The sequence below is a fragment of the Oncorhynchus clarkii genome, unplaced genomic scaffold (assembly GCF_045791955.1).
Source record: "Oncorhynchus clarkii lewisi isolate Uvic-CL-2024 unplaced genomic scaffold, UVic_Ocla_1.0 unplaced_contig_13987_pilon_pilon, whole genome shotgun sequence".
In the NCBI taxonomy this organism is placed as follows: Eukaryota; Metazoa; Chordata; class Actinopteri; order Salmoniformes; family Salmonidae; genus Oncorhynchus; species Oncorhynchus clarkii.
The window spans coordinates 54,545-73,984 of NW_027257989.1; the positions used below are offsets into that span (position 1 = coordinate 54,545).

General features: G+C 50.4%; 1 protein-coding gene across 1 annotated transcript in view; it reads right to left on the reverse strand.

Moving 5' to 3' along the window:
* The window catches only part of LOC139394413 (rho guanine nucleotide exchange factor 39-like), a gene marked incomplete at its 3' end in the record, with an annotated part of 71,656 nt that extends 52,621 nt beyond the window's left edge, over positions 1 to 19,035 (reverse strand). The window contains exons 1-4 of the mRNA XM_071142472.1: positions 18,972 to 19,035; positions 11,832 to 12,017; positions 7,216 to 7,310; positions 565 to 685 (exon numbers count right to left, since the gene is read on the reverse strand). Of these exons, the coding sequence (XP_070998573.1) occupies positions 565 to 685; positions 7,216 to 7,310; positions 11,832 to 11,981 (366 nt within the window). The remainder of the gene's footprint in view (positions 1 to 564; positions 686 to 7,215; positions 7,311 to 11,831; positions 12,018 to 18,971) is intronic.
* Positions 19,036 to 19,440: the final 405 nt, after the last annotated feature.

Sequence of the window (19,440 nt, forward strand, 5' to 3'; positions counted from 1 at the left end):
GTGTTCTTACCAGAACACAGAAGCTCACAGGGTTCTGAGAGTTGCTGCTCACAACAATACAATAAGAAGTGGTGTTCTTACCAGAACACAGAAGCTCACAGGGTTCTGAGAGTTGCTGCTCACAACAATACAATAAGAAGTGGTGTTCTTACCAGAACACAGAAGCTCACAGGGTTCTGAGAGTTGCTGCTCACAACAATACAATAAGAAGTGGTGTTCTTACCGGAACACAGAAGCTCACAGGGTTCTGAGAGTTGCTGCTCACAACAATACAATAAGAAGTGGTGTTCTTACCGGAACACAGAAGCTCACAGGGTTCTGAGAGTTGCTGCTCACAACAATACAATAAGAAGTGGTGTTCTCACCGGAACACAGAACCTCACAGGGTTCTGAGAGTTGTTGTTCACAACAATACAATAAGAGGTGTTCTTACCGGAACACAGAACCTCACAGGGTTCTGAGAGTTGTTGTTCACAACAATAAGAAGTGTTCTTACCGGAACACAGAACCTCACAGGGTTCTGAGAGTTGTTGATCACAACAATACAATAAGAAGTGTTCTTACCGCCAGGACCTTGCTGGCGTTCTGGATGTTGTCTACGTAGGTAACGTAGTGGTGGAGGTGAGGACAGAAGTCATCAAATCCACGGCCCAAGTCCCCGTTCTCCAGACGGACCAACAACGTCCTGCAGAGTAGAGAGAGAGAGAGACAATTAACAATGATGATCAGCATCGACAACACATCCTCATGCAAGATAACATGTCAAGATAATCACAATATAGTATTGGCAACTAAGCATTCTGGGAATATCGTATCGTCCCCGGAAATACCCAGCCCTAGAAATATTGCAATGGACATCACAGTACGATATTCTCACAATACTTAGATGCCGATACGATATGTAAATCACATTCTGCATGTAAATCACATTCTGCATGTAGATCCGATTCTGCATGTAGATCCGATTCTATACGTAGAGTCGATTCTATACATAGAGTCGATTCTACATGTAGAGTCGACTAGCGCTAGCAATCTGATGCCAAATCCATATTTGGAGTAAAAGTATCATTATAATGTCGTCGAAAATAATATTGTGATATGTAACAGCATCGATCCCCCCCCCCCATCACTAAATATTACCACATAGAACCGTCTGATCACCACAGTAACAAATAACATGAATACATAAAAAGAGTGCTCAACAATTAGACATGTACAACTCCTGACTGCACTGGTCTAATGATGTTCCCAGAGACATTACATCCTCACGTCGCTGGAAAGAAGGAGCTCTGAAGTTGATTTAAATAGATTGCAATGAAAGCATCGGGCCGAGGTAGACCTGTTGGTAATCAGAAGACTCAGAGACAGCCAGGAGACACACACACACACAGCCAGGAGAGAGAGAGACACACACAGCCAGGAGACACAAGCGCGCGCACACACACACACTCGAAACGCACACACACTTAGCAGGAGAGTCGGGCTAACGAGGGCAAAGGGCAAGAAAAACATGTTTCCGTTTCTTCCCTCCTCTCACAGCCAGAGGATATTATGATAAATATAAAACTACAAATTACAACTTCCAGACTGTTTTTCAGGGTGATTAAATAGTGTGGCCGTCAGGAAGAAGAGAACGAGAAGATCGGAGGGGAGAGTAGAGTGGAAGGGAGGAGGAGAGAGTAGTGGGGAAGGGAGAAGGAGAGGAGAATAGAGTAGTGGGGAAGGGAGAAGGAGAGGAGAATAGAGTAGTGGGGAAGGGAGGAGGAGAGAGGGAGGAAAGGGAGGAGGAGAGAGGGAGGAAAGGTAGGAGGAGAGAGGGAGGAAAGGTAGGAGGAGAGAGGGAGGAAAGGTAGGAGGAGAGAGGGAGGAAAGGTAGGAGGAGAGAGGGAGGAAAGGTAGGAGGAGAGAGGGAGGAAAGGTAGGAGGAGAGAGGGAGGAAAGGTAGGAGGAGAGGGGGAGGAAAGGTAGGAGGAGAGGGGGAGGAAAGGGAGGAGGAGAGGGGGAGGAAAGGGAGGAGGAGAGGGGGAGGAAAGGGAGGAGGAGAGGGGGAGGAAAGGGAGGAGGAGAGGGGGAGGAAAGGGAGGAGGAGAGGGGGAGGAAAGGGAGGAGGAGAGAGGGAGGAAAGGCAGGAGGAGAGAGGGAGGAAAGGTAGGAGGAGAGGGGGAGGAAAGGGAGGAGGAGAGGGGGAGGAAAGGGAGGAGGAGAGGGGGAGGAAAGGGAGGAGGAGAGGGGGAGGAAAGGGAGGAGGAGAGGGGGAGGAAAGGGAGGAGGAGAGGGGGAGGAAAGGGAGGAGGAGAGAGGGAGGAAAGGCAGGAGGAGAGAGGGAGGAAAGGCAGGAGGAGAGAGGGAGGAAAGGTAGGAGGAGAGAGGGAGGAAAGGAAAGGGAGGAGGAGAATAGAGAGTGGAAGGGAGGAGGAGAATAGAGAGTGGAAGGGAGGAGGAGAATAGAGAAGTAGTTATCGATCACACACATAAAAACAAAAAGAAAGCAGAACTTTGTCTCAGGTTTTCAACAGTGAAAAGGATGTTACTCCCGTCACCCTGGATACAGTTTGATCTGTATCACACTACAAATCACACCACGTTACATCCTCATTAAACTCCCCAGACACACCTGGGAGGGAATATCAATCTCTCCAAATAGCTTTGTGATTCTGCTCTAGTTCCTCTGGGTGACGCGACGCTGTCTTTGGCGTTGGTCATTACAGTCTGTTACAGTGGAACAGGGAGGAGGGATAATTAGCTTTTTCCATCTACATACTATCACCGTCTTGGTCACAACTCCTCATAAACTGCCTGAAACATGATGAACGGCACGGGAGGATCATCAACACACTAAATATTCCTACATATAAATATATATATATCGGCTAGTGTTTAATTACAGTGGAATTCCTGATTAGTGTGCGGTGTTGTTCCCCTGGAGGAAAGTAATTGTTTTTTTTTTAAACAGGATGTGAACTGAGTTATACCTTCCTTCCTACATTTACCACACACACACACACTACACCCAAAGATACAGACATGATACCTGACAGAAAAGCCTGTTATCATTCCTCTAAATCAACACACTACGCCCACGTGGAGTGCAATGTAATGATCGGCGTCCAAAAATGCAGATTTACGATTTTCAAGTTTTCATAACATTGGCCCGAATTTAAAAACCGGTCGACCTCCACACCCCAAAGTGCTCACTCCTCCCCAGCTCACGGCTGTCATGGTAAATGGTACCAGTCTGTGTCTCCTCTCCTCCCAGAGGATCCCTGATGTCTGACCTGACCTCTACCCCAAAGTGCTCACTCCTCCCCAACTCACAGCTGTCACGGTGACTGGTACCAGTCTGTGTCTCTTCTCCTCCCAGAGGATCCCTGACGTCTGACCTGACCTCTACCCCAAAGTGCTCACTCCTCCCCAACTCACAGCTGTCATGGTGACTGGTACCAGTCTGTGTCTCCTCTCCTCCCAGAGGATCCCTGACGTCTGACCTGACCTCTACCCCAAAGTGCTCACTCCTCCCCAACTCACAGCTGTCATGGTGACTGGTACCAGTCTGTGTCTCCTCTCCTCCCAGAGGATCCCTGATGTCTGACAATAACATATCCTGACATAATGTAAACGTAATGCATTACCCTCTCTCCCTCAGTGACATATCCTGACATAATGTAAACGTAATGCATTACCCTCTCTCCCTCAGTGACATATCCTGACATACAGTGCCTTGCGAAAGTATTCGGCACCCTTGAACTTTGCGACCTTTTGCCACATTTCAGGCTTCAAACATAAAGATATAAAACTGTATTTTTTTGTGAAGAATCAACAACAAGTGGGACACAATCATGAAGTGGAACGACATTTATTGGATATTTCAAACTTTTTTAACAAATCAAAAACTGAAAAATTGGGCGTGCAAAATTATTCAGCCCCCTTAAGTTAATACTTTGTAGCGCCACCTTTTGCTGCGATTACAGCTGTAAGTCACTTGGGGTATGTCTCTATCAGTTTTGCACATCGAGAGACTGAATTTTTTTCCCATTCCTCCTTGCAAAACAGCTCGAGCTCAGTGAGGTTGGATGGAGAGCATTTGTGAACAGCAGTTTTCAGTTCTTTCCACAGATTCTCGATTGGATTCAGGTCTGGACTTTGACTTGGCCATTCTAACACCTGGATATGTTTATTTTTGAACCATTCCATTGTAGATTTTGCTTTATGTTTTGGATCATTGTCTTGTTGGAAGACAAATCTCCGTCCCAGTCTCAGGTCTTTTGCAGACTCCATCAGGTTCTCTTCCAGAATGGTCCTGTATTTGGCTCCATCCATCTTCCCATCAATTTTAACATCTTCCCTGTCCCTGCTGAAGAAAAGCAGGCCCAAACCATGATGCTGCCACCACCATGTTTGACAGTGGGGATGGTGTGTTCAGCTGTGTTGCTTTTACGCCAAACATAACGTTTTGCATTGTTGCCAAAAAGTTCAATTTTGGTTTCATCTGACCAGAGCACCTTCTTCCACATGTTTGGTGCGTCTCCCAGATGTCTTTCTTCTTGCCACTCTTCCATAAAGGCCAGATTTGTGCAATATACGACTGATTGTTGTCCTATGGACAGAGTCTCCCACCTCAGCTGTAGATCTCTGCAGTTCATCCAGAGTGATCATGGGCCTCTTGGCTGCATCTCTGATCAGTCTTTGTATGAGCTGAAAGTTTAGAGGGACAGCCAGGTCTTGGTAGATTTGCAGTGGTCTGATACTCCTTCCATTTCAATATTATCGCTTGCACAGTGCTCCTTGGGATGTTTAAAGCTTGGGAAATCTTTTTGTATCCAAATCCGGCTTTAAACTTCTTCACAACAGTATCTCGGACCTGCCTGGTGTGTTCCTTGTTCTTCATGATGCTCTCTGCGCTTTTAACGGACCTCTGAGACTATCACAGTGCAGGTGCATTTATACGGAGACTTGATTACACACAGGTGGATTGTATTTATCATCATTAGTCATTTAGGTCAACATTGGATCATTCAGAGATCCTCACTGAACTTCTGGAGAGAGTTTGCTGCACTGAAAGTAAAGGGGCTGAATAATTTTGCACGCCCAATTTTTCAGTTTTTGATTTGTTAAAAAAGTTTGAAATATCCAATAAATGTTGTTCCACTTCATGATTGTGTCCCACTTGTTGTTGATTCTTCACAAAAAAATACAGTTTTATATCTTTATGTTTGAAGCCTGAAATGTGGCAAAAGGTCGCAAAGTTCAAGGGGGCCGAATACTTTCGCAAGGCACTGTAATGTAATGCATTACCCTCTCTCCCTCAGTGACATATCCTGACATAATGTAAAGGTTATACATTACCCTCTCTCCCTCAGTGACATATCCTGACATAATGTAAACGTAATACATTACCCTCTCTCCCTCAGTGACATATCCTGACATAATGTAAACGTAATGCATTACCCCCTCTCCCTCAGTGACATATCCTGACATAATGTAAACGTTATACATTACCCTCTCTCCCTCAGTGACATATCCTGACATAATGTAAACGTAATGCATTACCCTCTCTCCCTCAGTGACATATCCTGACATAATGTAAACGTTATACATTACCCTCTCTCCCTCAGTGACATATCCTGACATAATGTAAACGTAATACATTACCCTCTCTCCCTCAGTGACATGAATAAGTGTGTTTCATATTCTCAGAGCCCCTCAGCAGCCTCCACTGATAGAGACGCACCAGTTTATCCAATACAGTCACACTCTACCCACGTCCAAAATGACACCCTATTCCCTTTATAGAGCACTACATTCGACCAGGGCCCATAGTGCACTATATAGGGAGTGGTTTGGGACATGCCCTCAGTAATACACCCCTCTGTCTTCATCATGCCACTCTCAGGAAGAAAGCCTGTCAGTCTCAGAGTGGAGATGAGGACCTGTGGGACTCAACACCTGATCATTATTCAACACAGTACGACGCTCATTCTGTGAAGCTATAAACCACATGATTAAATAGAACACGACTATGTTGTAATGTCTACGGCTCTATTGGAACCATACGGAACACAGAACACTACCAACACTCTAGAACACGACTATGTTGTAATGTCTACGGCTCTATTGGAACCATGCGGAACACAGAACCCTACCAACACTCTAGAACACGACTATGTTGTAATGTTTACGGCTCTATTGGAACCATGCGGAACACAGAACACTACCAACACTCTAGAACACGACTATGTTGTAATGTCTACGGCTCTATTGGAACCACGCGGAACACAGAACACTACCAACACTCTAGAACACGACTATGTTGTAATGTCTACGGCTCTATTGGAACCATGCGGAACACAGAACCCTACCAACACTCTAGAACACGACTATGTTGTAATGTCTACGGCTCTATTGGAACCACACGGAACACTACCAACACTCTAGAACACGACTATGTTGTAATGTCTACGGCTCTATTGGAACCACACGGAACACTACCAACACTCTAGAACACGACTATGTTGTAATGTCTACGGCTCTATTGGAACCATGCAGAACAAAGAACACTACCAACACTCTAGAACACGACTATGTTGTAATGTCTACGGCTCTATTGGAACCATGCGGAACACAGAACACTACCAACACTCTAGAACACGACTATGTTGTAATGTCTACGGCTCTATTGGAACCATGCGGAACACGGAACACTACCAAAACAGAGGGTACTCCACTCTGACCCTACTGGTTCTCTGTTCGACCTGATCATTCATTGTACACCCACAGCTGGTGTCTCAGGTCTAAAAATCAGATCCTGATTAGATGCAGTAGAACTGGTTTCCAGGACCAGAGTTGAGTTGGAGGGTTCAAGAACATAGCTGGTTGTAGAAATCCAAATCTGACATGGTTGTTATTTACACCCACAGAGAGATATTAAACATGGCAAGGAGGACAGCGGTTAGGTTTGGTTCACCTTGTTCATGCCGTCACGCTGGCCTGAAGGTTTTCAGTGAAGTCGGTGCTGATTTGTTTATTTTCTTGAGGATATGTTTTTTTTCTCCATTTGGAATCGGGTTTTTGTGTAGGCTTCCAGTAGACAAGGCCCTCAGCTGTCTGAGGCCTGTCAAACCAACACTCTGAACTACTAGTGAGAGAGCCAGGGAGGGTGCCAATTAATGTCCCCCCCCCCCCTCCCTCCCCATCATGAATTATTAAAGAGATACTTACTGGTTTACTGAATAGACGGATGGAATGGAACTGAAGATGCTTTCTCTAATGTCCTGCCTCAGGGTGCCTTTGGCCTTCAGAATCTCCACAAAGTACTGCAAGAGAGAGCACACACACAAACATACACACACACACACGCACGCAGAGACGTGTACACACACACACACACAGAGACAAGAAAAAATAACTTAGTATTTGTCTCTCCATTTGTCTAGCTAAGCCTGTCTGCTATCTAGCTGCATGGGTTCCATTGGATTCCCATGAGACTGAAACGGTTTAGGAGATTAGACCACAGACAACTCAATTACTCCTAGTCCGCGTGCCCAACGGTACTCTAGTCTAGGGCTGGACGATTTTACCATTGCATCGTCTAAATGTTTTTTTTGTTGTTTTTAAATCGACAATGTTTGTGGGCCATCGTCAACGGTGACGACATCGTGATGTCACAAACAGCAGCTCAGCATATCGGAACTTGACTGCAATACCGGAGTCTGGCAGCGCACAACAGAGCAGGTCGACATGCCAAATGGCCTGTTTCCTATTGGCCGTAGCCTACACGTTCACTAGACAGCAGGTCGACATGCCAGAAGGCCTGTTTCCTATTGGCCGTAGCCTACACGTTCACTAGACAGCAGGTCGACATGCCAGAAGGCCTGTTTCCTATTGGTTCAATACACAGCAGGTCGACATGCCAAATGGCCTGTTTCCTATTGGCCGTAGCCTACACGTTCACTAGACAGCAGGTCGACATGCCAAATGGCCTGTTTCCTATTGGCCGTAGCCTACACGTTCACTAGACAGCAGGTCGACATGCCAGAAGGCCTGTTTCCTATTGGTTCAATACACAGCAGGTCGACATGCCAAATGGCCTGTTTCCTATTGGCCGTAGCCTACACGGTCAATACACAGCAGGTCGACGTGCCAAATGGCCTGTTTCCTATTGGTCGTAGCCTACACGTTCAATACACAGCAGGTCGACATGCCAAATGGCCTGTTTCCTATTGGTTCAATACACAGCAGGTCGACATGCCAAATGGCCTGTTTCCTATTGGCCGTAGCCTACACGTTCACTAGACAGCAGGTCGACATGCCAAATGGCCTGTTTCCTATTGGCCGTAGCCTACACGTTCACTACACAGCAGGTTGACATGCCAAATGGCCTGTTTCCTATTGGCCGTAGCCTACACGTTCACTAGACAGCAGGTTGACATGCCAAATGGCCTGTTTCCTATTGGTTCAATACACAGCAGGTCGACATGCCAAATGGCCTGTTTCCTATTGGCCGTAGCCTACACGTTCAATACACAGCAGGTCGACATGCCAAATGGCCTGTTTCCTATTGGCCGTAGCCTACACGTTCAATACACAGCAGGTCGACATGCCAAATGGCCTGTTTCCTATTGGCCGTAGCCTACACGTTCAATACACAGCAGGTCGACATGCCAAATGGCCTGTTTCCTATTGGTTCAATAGACAGCAGGTCGACATGCCGAATGGCCTGTTTCCTATTGGTTCAATAGACAGTAGGTCGACGTGCCAAATGGCCTGTTTCCTATTGGCCGTAGCCTACACGGTCAATACACAGCAGGTTGACATGCCAAATGGCCTGTTTCCTATTGGTTCAATACACAGCAGGTCGACGTGCCAAATGGCCTGTTTCCTATTGGCCGTAGCCTATACGGTCAATACACAGCAGGTTGACATGCCAAATGGCCTGTTTCCTATTGGTTCAATACACAGCAGGTCGACGTGCCAAATGGCCTGTTTCCTATTGGCCGTAGCCTACACGTTCAATACACAGCAGGTCGACATGCCAAATGGCCTGTTTCCTATTGGCCGTAGCCTACACGTTCAATACACAGCAGGTCGACATGCCAAATGGCCTGTTTCCTATTGGCCGTAGCCTACACGTTCAATAGACAGCAGGTTGACATGCCAAATGGCCTGTTTCCTATTGGCCGTAGCCTACACGTTCAATACACAGCAGGTCGACATGCCAAATGGCCTGTTTCCTATTGGCCGTAGCCTACACGTTCAATAGACAGCAGGTCGACATGCCAAATGGCCTGTTTCCTATTGGCCGTAGCCTACACGTTCAATACACAGCAGGTCGACATGCCAAATGGCCTGTTTCCTATTGGCCGTAGCCTACACGTTCAATAGACAGCAGGTCGACATGCCAAATGGCCTGTTTCCTATTGGCCGTAGCCTACACGTTCAATACACAGCAGGTCGACATGCCAAATGGCCTGTTTCCTATTGGCCGTAGCCTACACGTTCAATACACAGCAGGTCGACATGCCAAATGGCCTGTTTCCTATTGGCCGTAGCCTACACGTTCAATACACAGCAGGTCGACATGCCAAATGGCCTGTTTCCTATTGGCCGTAGCCTACACGTTCAATACACAGCAGGTCGACATGCCAAATGGCCTGTTTCCTATTGGCCGTAGCCTACACGTTCAATACACAGCAGGTCGACATGCCAAATGGCCTGTTTCCTATTGGCCGTAGCCTACACGTTCAATACACAGCAGGTCGACATGCCAAATGGCCTGTTTCCTATTGGCCGTAGCCTACACGTTCAATACACAGCAGGTCGACATGCCAAATGGCCTGTTTCCTATTGGTCGTAGCCTACACGTTCAATACACAGCAGGTCGACATGCCAAATGGCCTGTTTCCTATTGGCCGTAGCCTACACGTTCAATACACAGCAGGTCGACATGCCAAATGGCCTGTTTCCTATTGGTCGTAGCCTACACGTTCACTAGACAGCAGGTCGACATGCCAAATGGCCTGTTTCCTATTGGCCGTAGCCTACACGTTCACTAGACAGCAGGTCGACATGCCAGAAGGCCTGTTTCCTATTGGCCGTAGCCTACACGTTCAATACACAGCAGGTCGACATGCCAAATGGCCTGTTTCCTATTGGCCGTAGCCTACACGTTCAATACACAGCAGGTCGACATGCCAAATGGCCTGTTTCCTATTGGCCGTAGCCTACACGTTCAATACACAGCAGGTCGACATGCCAAATGGCCTGTTTCCTATTGGCCGTAGCCTACACGTTCAATACACAGCAGGTCGACATGCCAAATGGCCTGTTTCCTATTGGTTCAATACACAGCAGGTCGACATGCCAAATGGCCTGTTTCCTATTGGCCGTAGCCTACACGTTCACTAGACAGCAGGTCGACATGCCAGAAGGCCTGTTTCCTATTGGCCGTAGCCTACACGTTCACTAGACAGCAGGTCGACATGCCAGAAGGCCTGTTTCCTATTGGCCGTAGCCTACACGTTCACTAGACAGCAGGTCGACATGCCAGAAGGCCTGTTTCCTATTGGCCGTAGCCTACACGTTCACTAGACAGCAGGTTGACATGCCAAATGGCCTGTTTCCTATTGGTTCAATACACAGCAGGTCGACATGCCAAATGGCCTGTTTCCTATTGGCCGTAGCCTACACGTTCAATACACAGCAGGTCGACATGCCAAATGGCCTGTTTCCTATTGGTCGTAGCCTACACGTTCAATACACAGCAGGTCGACATGCCAAATGGCCTGTTTCCTATTGGTCGTAGCCTACACGTTCACTAGACAGCAGGTCGATGTGCCAAATGGCCTGTTTCCTATTGGCCGTAGCCTACACGTTCAATACACAGCAGGTCGACATGCCAAATGGCCTGTTTCCTATTGGCCGTAGCCTACACGTTCAGGTCGATGTACTGAACTTCGGTGTATTCAACATAATACAAGAGAACAATGTAGATTGTAGAAAGAGCGGAGAACACCCCTCTCCTCTCCAATGTGGGGTCATCACGGGCCTGTTGTTGCCCCCCCTCTATGTAATCTGATTCATTATGATCTAGGATCAGCCCCCCCTCTATGTAATCTGATTCATTATGATCTAGGATCAGCCCCCCTCTCTATGTAATCTGATTCATTATGATCTAGGATCAGCCCCCCCTCTATGTAATCTGATTCATTATGATCTAGGATCAGCCCCCCCTCTATGTAATCTGATTCATTATGATCTAGGATCAGCCCCCCCTGTCCATGTAATCTGATTCATTATGATCTAGGATCAGCCCCCCCTGTCCATGTAATCTGATTCATTATGATCTAGGATCAGCCCCCCCCCCCCCTCCCCCTCTATGTAATCAGATTCATTATGATCCAAAACACTGATCCTAGATCAGCACTCCTACTCTGAGACACTATGAATACGGGTCAATAGTAAGGGCAGTTGGTGGCCAAGAGGTTAAGCGCGTCGGGCCAGTAACCAAAAGGTTGCTGGTTCGAATCCCAGAGCCAGCAAGGCGGACAAATCTGCCGTTATGCCCTTGAGCAAGGCAGTTAACCCCCAACATCAACTGGGCGTGGATGCGGAAGACATTTCTGTTGAACACATTCAGTTGTACAATTGACTAGGTATCCCCTTTCCTGTTTCAGCAGACAAATGGTCGAGTCCCAAAATGACCCCCTATTCTACACACAGTTCACTACTGTTGAACAGAGCCCCATGGGTCCACATCAAAACTAGAACACAATATAGGGAATAGGGTGTAATTTGGCACATATGACAGTATAAATAGCAGGTCGCTGTTCACATACCGTGTTGACTAGTTGTAGTTGTTTACAGTATTTCTGTTCAGTTTGGACCAGGGCCCTGACTGTACGGGTTCTCTTCCTCTCCCACTTCTCTCTCTGCTCCTGGACACTACGGCTGCCGGGCGGGCCCACGGGGGTGGGGGAGAAACTCATGGTCTTAGTGGGGCGGACACTGACCTCAGATCAGAACTGTAGACAGATGAAATCATTAGGGAGAGGACACTGACCTCAGATCTGTAGAGAATAAAACATTGGACATTTTCCTGACTTTTTCCAAAACATTATAGGTTTCTGAAATTCACTAGGCCTAGAAATCTCTAGAATCTAGAAGTTTGTGAAAAAGCTATATCCAATATTAACAGTCACACTAATATTTTTTACATCGTCAAGGAATAAGTATTGCATAGAGCTCATAAACCATTAGTATTGCAGAAGACCCAAGGACACAGTGTTGAGGAAGGAACTGTGGTTGGTGATGCAATTAGTCCCTCGCTCACTCGCTCTCTGAACAAGTCCTCCCTTGCTCTCTGACCCAGTCCTCTCTCCCTCCCTCTCTCTCTCTCTCTGACCCGGTCCGTCCTCTCTCCCTCCCTCCCTCTCTCTCTCTCTCTCTCTGACCCGGTCCGTCCTCTCTCCCTCCCTCTCTCTCTCTGACCCGGTCCGTCCTCTCTCCCTCCCTCCCTCCCTCTCTCTCTGACCCGGTCCGTCCTCTCTCCCTCCCTCCCTCTCTCTCTGACCCGGTCCGTCCTCTCTCCCTCACTCTCTCTCTGACCCGGTCCGTCCTCTCTCCCTCCCTCTCTCTCTCTGACCCGGTCCGTCCTCGCTCCCTCCCTCTCTCTCTCTCTCTGACCCGGTCCGTCCTCGCTCCCTCCCTCTCTCTCTCTCTGACCCGGTCCGTCCTCTCTCCCTCCCCCCTCTCTCTCTCTCTCTGACCCGGTCCGTCCTCGCTCCCTCCCTCCCTGACCCGGTCCGTCCTCTCTCCCTCCCTCCCTCCCTCTCTCTCTGACCCGGTCCGTCCTCTCTCCCTCCCTCCCTCTCTGACCCGGTCCGTCCTCGCTCCCTCCCTCCCTCGCTGACCCGGTCCGTCCTCGCTCCCTCCCTCCCTCTCTGACCCGGTCCGTCCTCGCTCCCTCCCTCTCTCTCTCTGACCCGGTCTGTCCTCTCTCTCTCCCTCCCTCTCTCTCTCTCTCTCTCTCTCTGACCCGGTCCGTCCTCTCTCCCTCCCTCTCTCTCTCTCTCTCTCTCTGACCCGGTCCGTCCTCGCTCCCTCCCTCTCTCTCTCTCTGACCCGGTCCGTCCTCCCTCCCTCCCTCCCTCTCTGACCCGGTCCGTCCTCTCTCCCTCCCTCCCTCTCTGACCCGGTCCGTCCTCGCTCCCTCCCTCCCTCTCTCTCTGACCCGGTCCGTCCTCTCTCCCTCCCTCCCTCCCTCTCTCTCTGACCCGGTCCGTCCTCTCTCCCTCCCTCCCTCTCTGACCCGGTCCGTCCTCGCTCCCTCCCTCCCTCGCTGACCCGGTCCGTCCTCGCTCCCTCCCTCCCTCGCTGACCCGGTCCGTCCTCGCTCCCTCCCTCTCTCTCTGACCCGGTCCGTCCTCTCTCCCTCCCTCCCTCCCTCCCTCTCTGACCCGGTCCGTCCTCGCTCCCTCCCTCCCTCTCTGACCCGGTCCGTCCTCGCTCCCTCCCTCCCTCTCTGACCCGGTCCGTCCTCGCTCCCTCCCTCTCTCTCTGACCCGGTCCGTCCTCGCTCCCTCCCTCTCTCTCTCTGACCCGGTCCGTCCTCGCTCCCTCCCCTCTCTCTCTGACCCGGCCCGTCCTCGCTCCCTCCCTCTCTCTCTCTGACCCGGCCCGTCCTCGCTCCCTCCCTCTCTCTCTGACCCGGTCCGTCCTCGCTCCCTCGCTCTCGCTCTGTCCCGGTCCGTCCTCGCTCCCTCCCTCTCTCTCTCTCTGACCCGGTCCGTCCTCTCTCCCTCCCTCCCTCCCTCCCTCTCTGACCCGGTCCGTCCTCGCTCCCTCCCTCCCTCTCTGACCCGGTCCGTCCTCCCTCCCTCCCTCTCTCTCTGACCCGGTCCGTCCTCTCTCCCTCCCTCCCTCTCTGACCCGGTCCGTCCTCGCTCCCTCCCTCCCTCGCTGACCCGGTCCGTCCTCGCTCCCTCCCTCCCTCGCTGACCCGGTCCGTCCTCGCTCCCTCCCTCTCTCTCTGACCCGGTCCGTCCTCTCTCCCTCCCTCCCTCCCTCCCTCTCTGACCCGGTCCGTCCTCGCTCCCTCCCTCCCTCTCTGACCCGGTCCGTCCTCCCTCCCTCCCTCCCTCCCTCTCTGACCCGGTCCGTCCTCGCTCCCTCCCTCCCTCTCTGACCCGGTCCGTCCTCGCTCCCTCCCTCCCTCTCTGACCCGGTCCGTCCTCGCTCCCTCCCTCTCTCTCTGACCCGGTCCGTCCTCGCTCCCTCCCTCTCTCTCTCTGACCCGGTCCGTCCTCGCTCCCTCCCTCTCTCTCTCTGACCCGGTCCGTCCTCGCTCCCTCCCTCTCTCTCTCTGACCCGGTCCGTCCTCGCTCCCTCCCTCTCTCTCTCTGACCCGGCCCGTCCTCGCTCCCTCCCTCTCTCTCTCTGACCCGGCCCGTCCTCGCTCCCTCCCTCTCTCTCTGACCCGGTCCGTCCTCGCTCCCTCGCTCTCTCTCTGTCCCGGTCCGTCCTCGCTCCCTCCCTCTCTCTCTCTCTGTCCCGGTTCTTCCTCGCTCCCTCCCTCTCTCTCTGTCCCGGTCCGTCCTCGCTCCCTCCCTCTCTCTCTGTCCCGGTCCGTCCTCGCTCCCTCCCTCTGTCCCGGTCCGTCCTCGCTCCCTCCCTCTCTCTCTGTCCCGGTCCGTCCTCGCCCTCTCCCTCTCTCTCTGACCCGGGCCGTCCTCCCCCTCTCCCTCTCTCTCTGACCCGGTCCGTCCTCCCCCGCTCCCTCTCTCTCTGACCCGGTCCGTCCTCCCCCGCTCCCTCTCTCTCTGACCCGGTCCGTCCTCCCTCGCTCCCTCTCTCTCTGACCCGGTCCGTCCTCCCTCGCTCCCTCTCTCTCTGACCCGGTCCGTCCTCCCTCGCTCCCTCTCTCTCTGACCCGGTCCGTCCTCCCTCGCTCCCTCTCTCTCTGACCCGGTCCGTCCTCCCTCGCTCCCTCTCTCTCTGACCCGGTCCGTCCTCCCTCGCTCCTTCTCTCTCTGACCCGATCCGTCCTCCCTCGCTCCCTCTCTCTCTGACCCGGTCCGTCCTCCCTCGCTCCCTCTCTCTCTGACCCGGTCCGTCCTCCCTCGCTCCCTCTCTCTCTGACCCGGTCCGTCCTCCCTCGCTCCCTCTCTCTCTGACCCGGTCCGACCTCGCTCCCTCTCTCTCTGACCCGGTCCGTCCTCGCTCCCTCTCTCTCTGACCCGGTCCGTCCTCGCTCTCTCTCTGACCCAGTCCGTCCTCTCTCCCTCCCAGAAAGGCACTCTGTGTGTCCTTAATCAGACCCTGTTGTTTACAGTGTGTTAGTTAGTGGAAGGCTGTCGTTGACACTCGGGCACCCTGGGAGATGTCACTGGGGTTAATTGCTACTAAAGCGCTGCCCTCAGACTAAGTAATGGCCCAGGATTCTAACGCTCGTCCCAAATGACACCCTATTCCCTATATAGTGCACTATGGGCCCTGGTCTAAAGTAGTGCACTATAAAAAGGGAATAGGGTGCCATTTGGGACACACAACCCAGGTGTCTCAGCCTGCTCCGTGGTGCTACAGAGGAGATGACACTAATGAGGGAGTATTCCTAGTTCAGGGACGAGAGAGAGAGAGAGAGAGGAGGGAGTCAGAGATAGCACTGGGTTACACACACACACACACACACACACACACAGAGAGAGAAAGGGAGGACACCTCTTAGCCAGGGGACATGAAGGGGAGAGAGAAAAGAGAGGACACCTCTTAGCCAGGGGACATGAGGGGAGAGAGAAAGGGAGGACACCTCTTAGCCAGGGGACATGAAGGGGAGAGAGAAAAGAGAGGACACCTCTTAGCCAGGGGACATGAGGGGATAGAGAAAGGGAGGACACCTCTTAGCCAGGGGACATGAGGAGAGAGAGAAAGGGAGGACACCTCTTAGCCAGGGGACATGAGGGGAGAGAGAAAGGGAGGACACCTCTTAGCCAGGGGACATGAAGGGAGAGAGAAAGGGAGGACACCTCTTAGCCAGGGGACATGAAGGGAGAGAGAAAGGGAGGACAACCTCTTAGCCAGGGGACATGAAGTGAGAGAGAAAGGGAGGACACCTCTTAGCCAGGGGACATGAAGGGAGAGAGAAAGGGAGGACACCTCTTAGCCAGGGGACATGAGGGGAGAGAGAAAGGGAGGACACCTCTTAGCCAGGGGACATGAAGGGGAGAGAGAAAGGGAGGACACCTCTTAGCCAGGGGACATGAAGGGGAGAGAGAAAGGGAGGACACCTCTTAGCCAGGGGACATGAAGGGGAGAGAGAAAGGGAGGACACCTCTTAGCCAGGGGACATGAAGGGAGAGAGAGAAAGGGAGGACACCTCTTAGCCAATAAGAAGCAAACGTTGGAGGTCTTCTCCATTAGCATGAGGGGAGGACACCTCTTAGCCAATAAGAAGCAGACGTTGGAGGTCTTCCCCATAAGCAGTAAAAACCTTTTCAGACTGTACGTCAGATTCAGTCTATTGCGATCATCACGTCACACTGTGCGATGGAACCAGATTAAAATCTGGATATCAACCTGGCCAGATTGCAAATGACAAAATTGAAGCAAAAATGGTACATCCTGTGATTGGCTTGTGACACAGGCTAGGTCAACTGACGCGGGCTAGGCTAGGTTAACTAGTAGGGTAGCCTAGTGGTTAGAGTGTAGAGGCGGCAGGGTAGCCTAGTGGTTAGAGTGTAGAGGCGGCAGGGTAGCCTAGTGGTTAGAGTGTTGGACTAGTAACCGGAAGGTTGCAAATTCAAACCCCCGAGCTGACAAGGTACAAATCTGTCGTTCTGCCCCTGAACAGGCAGTTAACCCACTGTTCCTAGGCCAGTTAACCCACTGTTCCTAGACCAGTTAACCCACTGTTCCTAGACCAGTTAACCCACTGTTCCTAGACCAGTTAACCCACTGTTCCTAGACCAGTTAACCCACTGTTCCTAGACTGTCATTGAAAATAAGAATTTGTTCTTAACTGACTTGCCTGGTTAAATAAAGGTAAAGGTAAAAAAAATAAAAAAATAAAAAGACACTGACACGGGCTAGGTCAACCGACACGGGAGAGGCTAGGTCGACTGACGCGGGCTAGGTCAACCGACACGGGAGAGGCTAGGTCGACTGACGCGGGCTAGGTCAACCGACACGGGAGAGGCTAGGTCGACTGACGCGGGCTAGGTCAACCGACACGGGAGAGGCTAGGTCGACTGACGCGGGCTAGGTCAACCGACACGGGAGAGGCTAGGTCGACTGACGCGGGCTAGGTCAACCGACACGGGAGAGGCTAGGTCGACTGACGCGGGCTAGGTCAACCGACACGGGAGAGGCTAGGTCGACTGACGCGGGCTAGGTCAACCGACACGGGAGAGGCTAGGTCGACTGACGCGGGCTAGGTCAACCGACACGGGAGAGGCTAGGTCGACTGACGCGGGCTAGGTCAACCGACGCGGGACAGGCTAGGTCGACTGACGCGGGCTAGGTCAACCGACACGGGAGAGGCTAGGTCGACTGACGCGGGCTAGGTCAACCGACACGGGAGAGGCTAGGTCGACTGACGCAGGCTAGGTCAACTGACGCGGGCTAGGTCAACTGACACGGGCTGGGCTAGGTCAACTGACACGGGTTAGGCTAGGTCAACTGACGCAGGCTAGGTCAACTGCAGCAGTGTATTTGTTCTGCGCAGACCATACCTCCATGTTTTAGATGCGAGAGAAGTGAGTTCAGAAAAAGCTGAAAGTATACATCTTAGGGAAAACAATGCTACATACAAACTTCAGAGTTTGAGTTGCCTCAATGTGGCAGTCTTGTCCAGATCATGGCATATGTAGCTCTTTATGATAATTTGCATTTTATTTTTGGGAGGTAAATACAGGCAAATATATTGCTAAAAAAGTTGCCTTGTCCAATAGAGATTTCGTTATCAAAAACATTGTGCCGGGTTAAGCATAAGCTGAACACAGACTTTTTTTAAAAATATATTTTTCACCTTTATTTAACCAGGTAGGCTAATTGAGAACAAGTTCTCATTTACAACTGCGACCTGGCCAAGATAAAGCAAAGCAGTGCGACACAAACAACAACAACAACAGAGTTACACATGGAATAAACAAGCGTACAGTCAATAACACAATAGAAGAAAAAGGTCTACCTTATTTTAAATCAAATCAAATTTATAAAAGCCCTTCGTACATCAGCTGATATCTCAAAGTGCTGTACAGAAACCCAGCCTAAAACCCCCAAACAGCAAGCAATGCAGGTGTAGAAGCACCCTAAAAAAGGGTTTCTAAAAATCTGTTATGGGAAAAATGTATGTTGGAAAAACAATTGGAACCATTTTCTTGTTTGACCCTTCGGTTATATGAGTATTATGACTGTGGTACTCTATTCAAAGACCATGGCGGAAGTCGGCGCAAAACAACAGTGACGCAAGGGATTCTGGGATTCTGTGTTCACACGGGTACAAGTGATTCCTTTTGATAAACACGACTTTTCTGCATTCCAAATGAAAAGTCGTTCGGAAAAAAGGAGATGTGTTTCAGGACGATGCATCATGCTGCCTTGTTGACAACCTAACCGAGCAGATTACTTGTTCAATATGAGAAGGGCACTCCTCCCTCGCCGCTTTTGCGCGTTCAAATGTGTCTTGCATGCGACAAAGTAACGCGTTTTCTATAACCTACAGGACAACAGTGCTACAAAAAAATAGTTTTAAAAAACAGAACTGAAATGTTTTTCTACGTGAGCACCGCAAATAACGTTTAGCTTTAACAAACAAACAGCGAACGTAGCTAGCCCTGTTTTCTGCAAAGTTCCACGACAACGTCGAGGAAAGCTACATGGTTAAAGGTAGCGACTGGAATGTGACTCGAATTACACATTTACAGCGATATAACTGTACACACGACATTAAAATGTTGCTTAGGTTGAAAAGATAAACGAACCTGTCAATGTCTTCGTATCTGTTCTAAAATTGAAATCCAGGCGCTCTTTTCGGGCTGCTGTTTCTTCCGGGTTGTCGAGCGACGCTATTGGCTCCCGGTCCCCCAGGGGATATGACGGCATAGAAACTGACCCGCCCAGCCTTGTGACGTAGCAGGGCGTCAACAAGGCAGCGTGTTGCGACGTCCAGAAACACGTCTATTTTCCATACAATATATATGTTCGACTTTTACAAACTAGTTTTCATTGGGAAGGTAAATGCAGCGTTTTAATCTAAATAATCACTTTTGCACGTGAAAACACAGAATCCGAACTCATTACCAGGGGTTGCGGAGTAACAGATTACATGTAATCTGAGTGGGGAAAAAATATAATCATTTACATTACCATATATTTTTTAATTATTGTAATCGGATTACAGATACTTTTGAAAAACAGGATGTTTACTTTTAAATTTAGGAAGGATGTTTG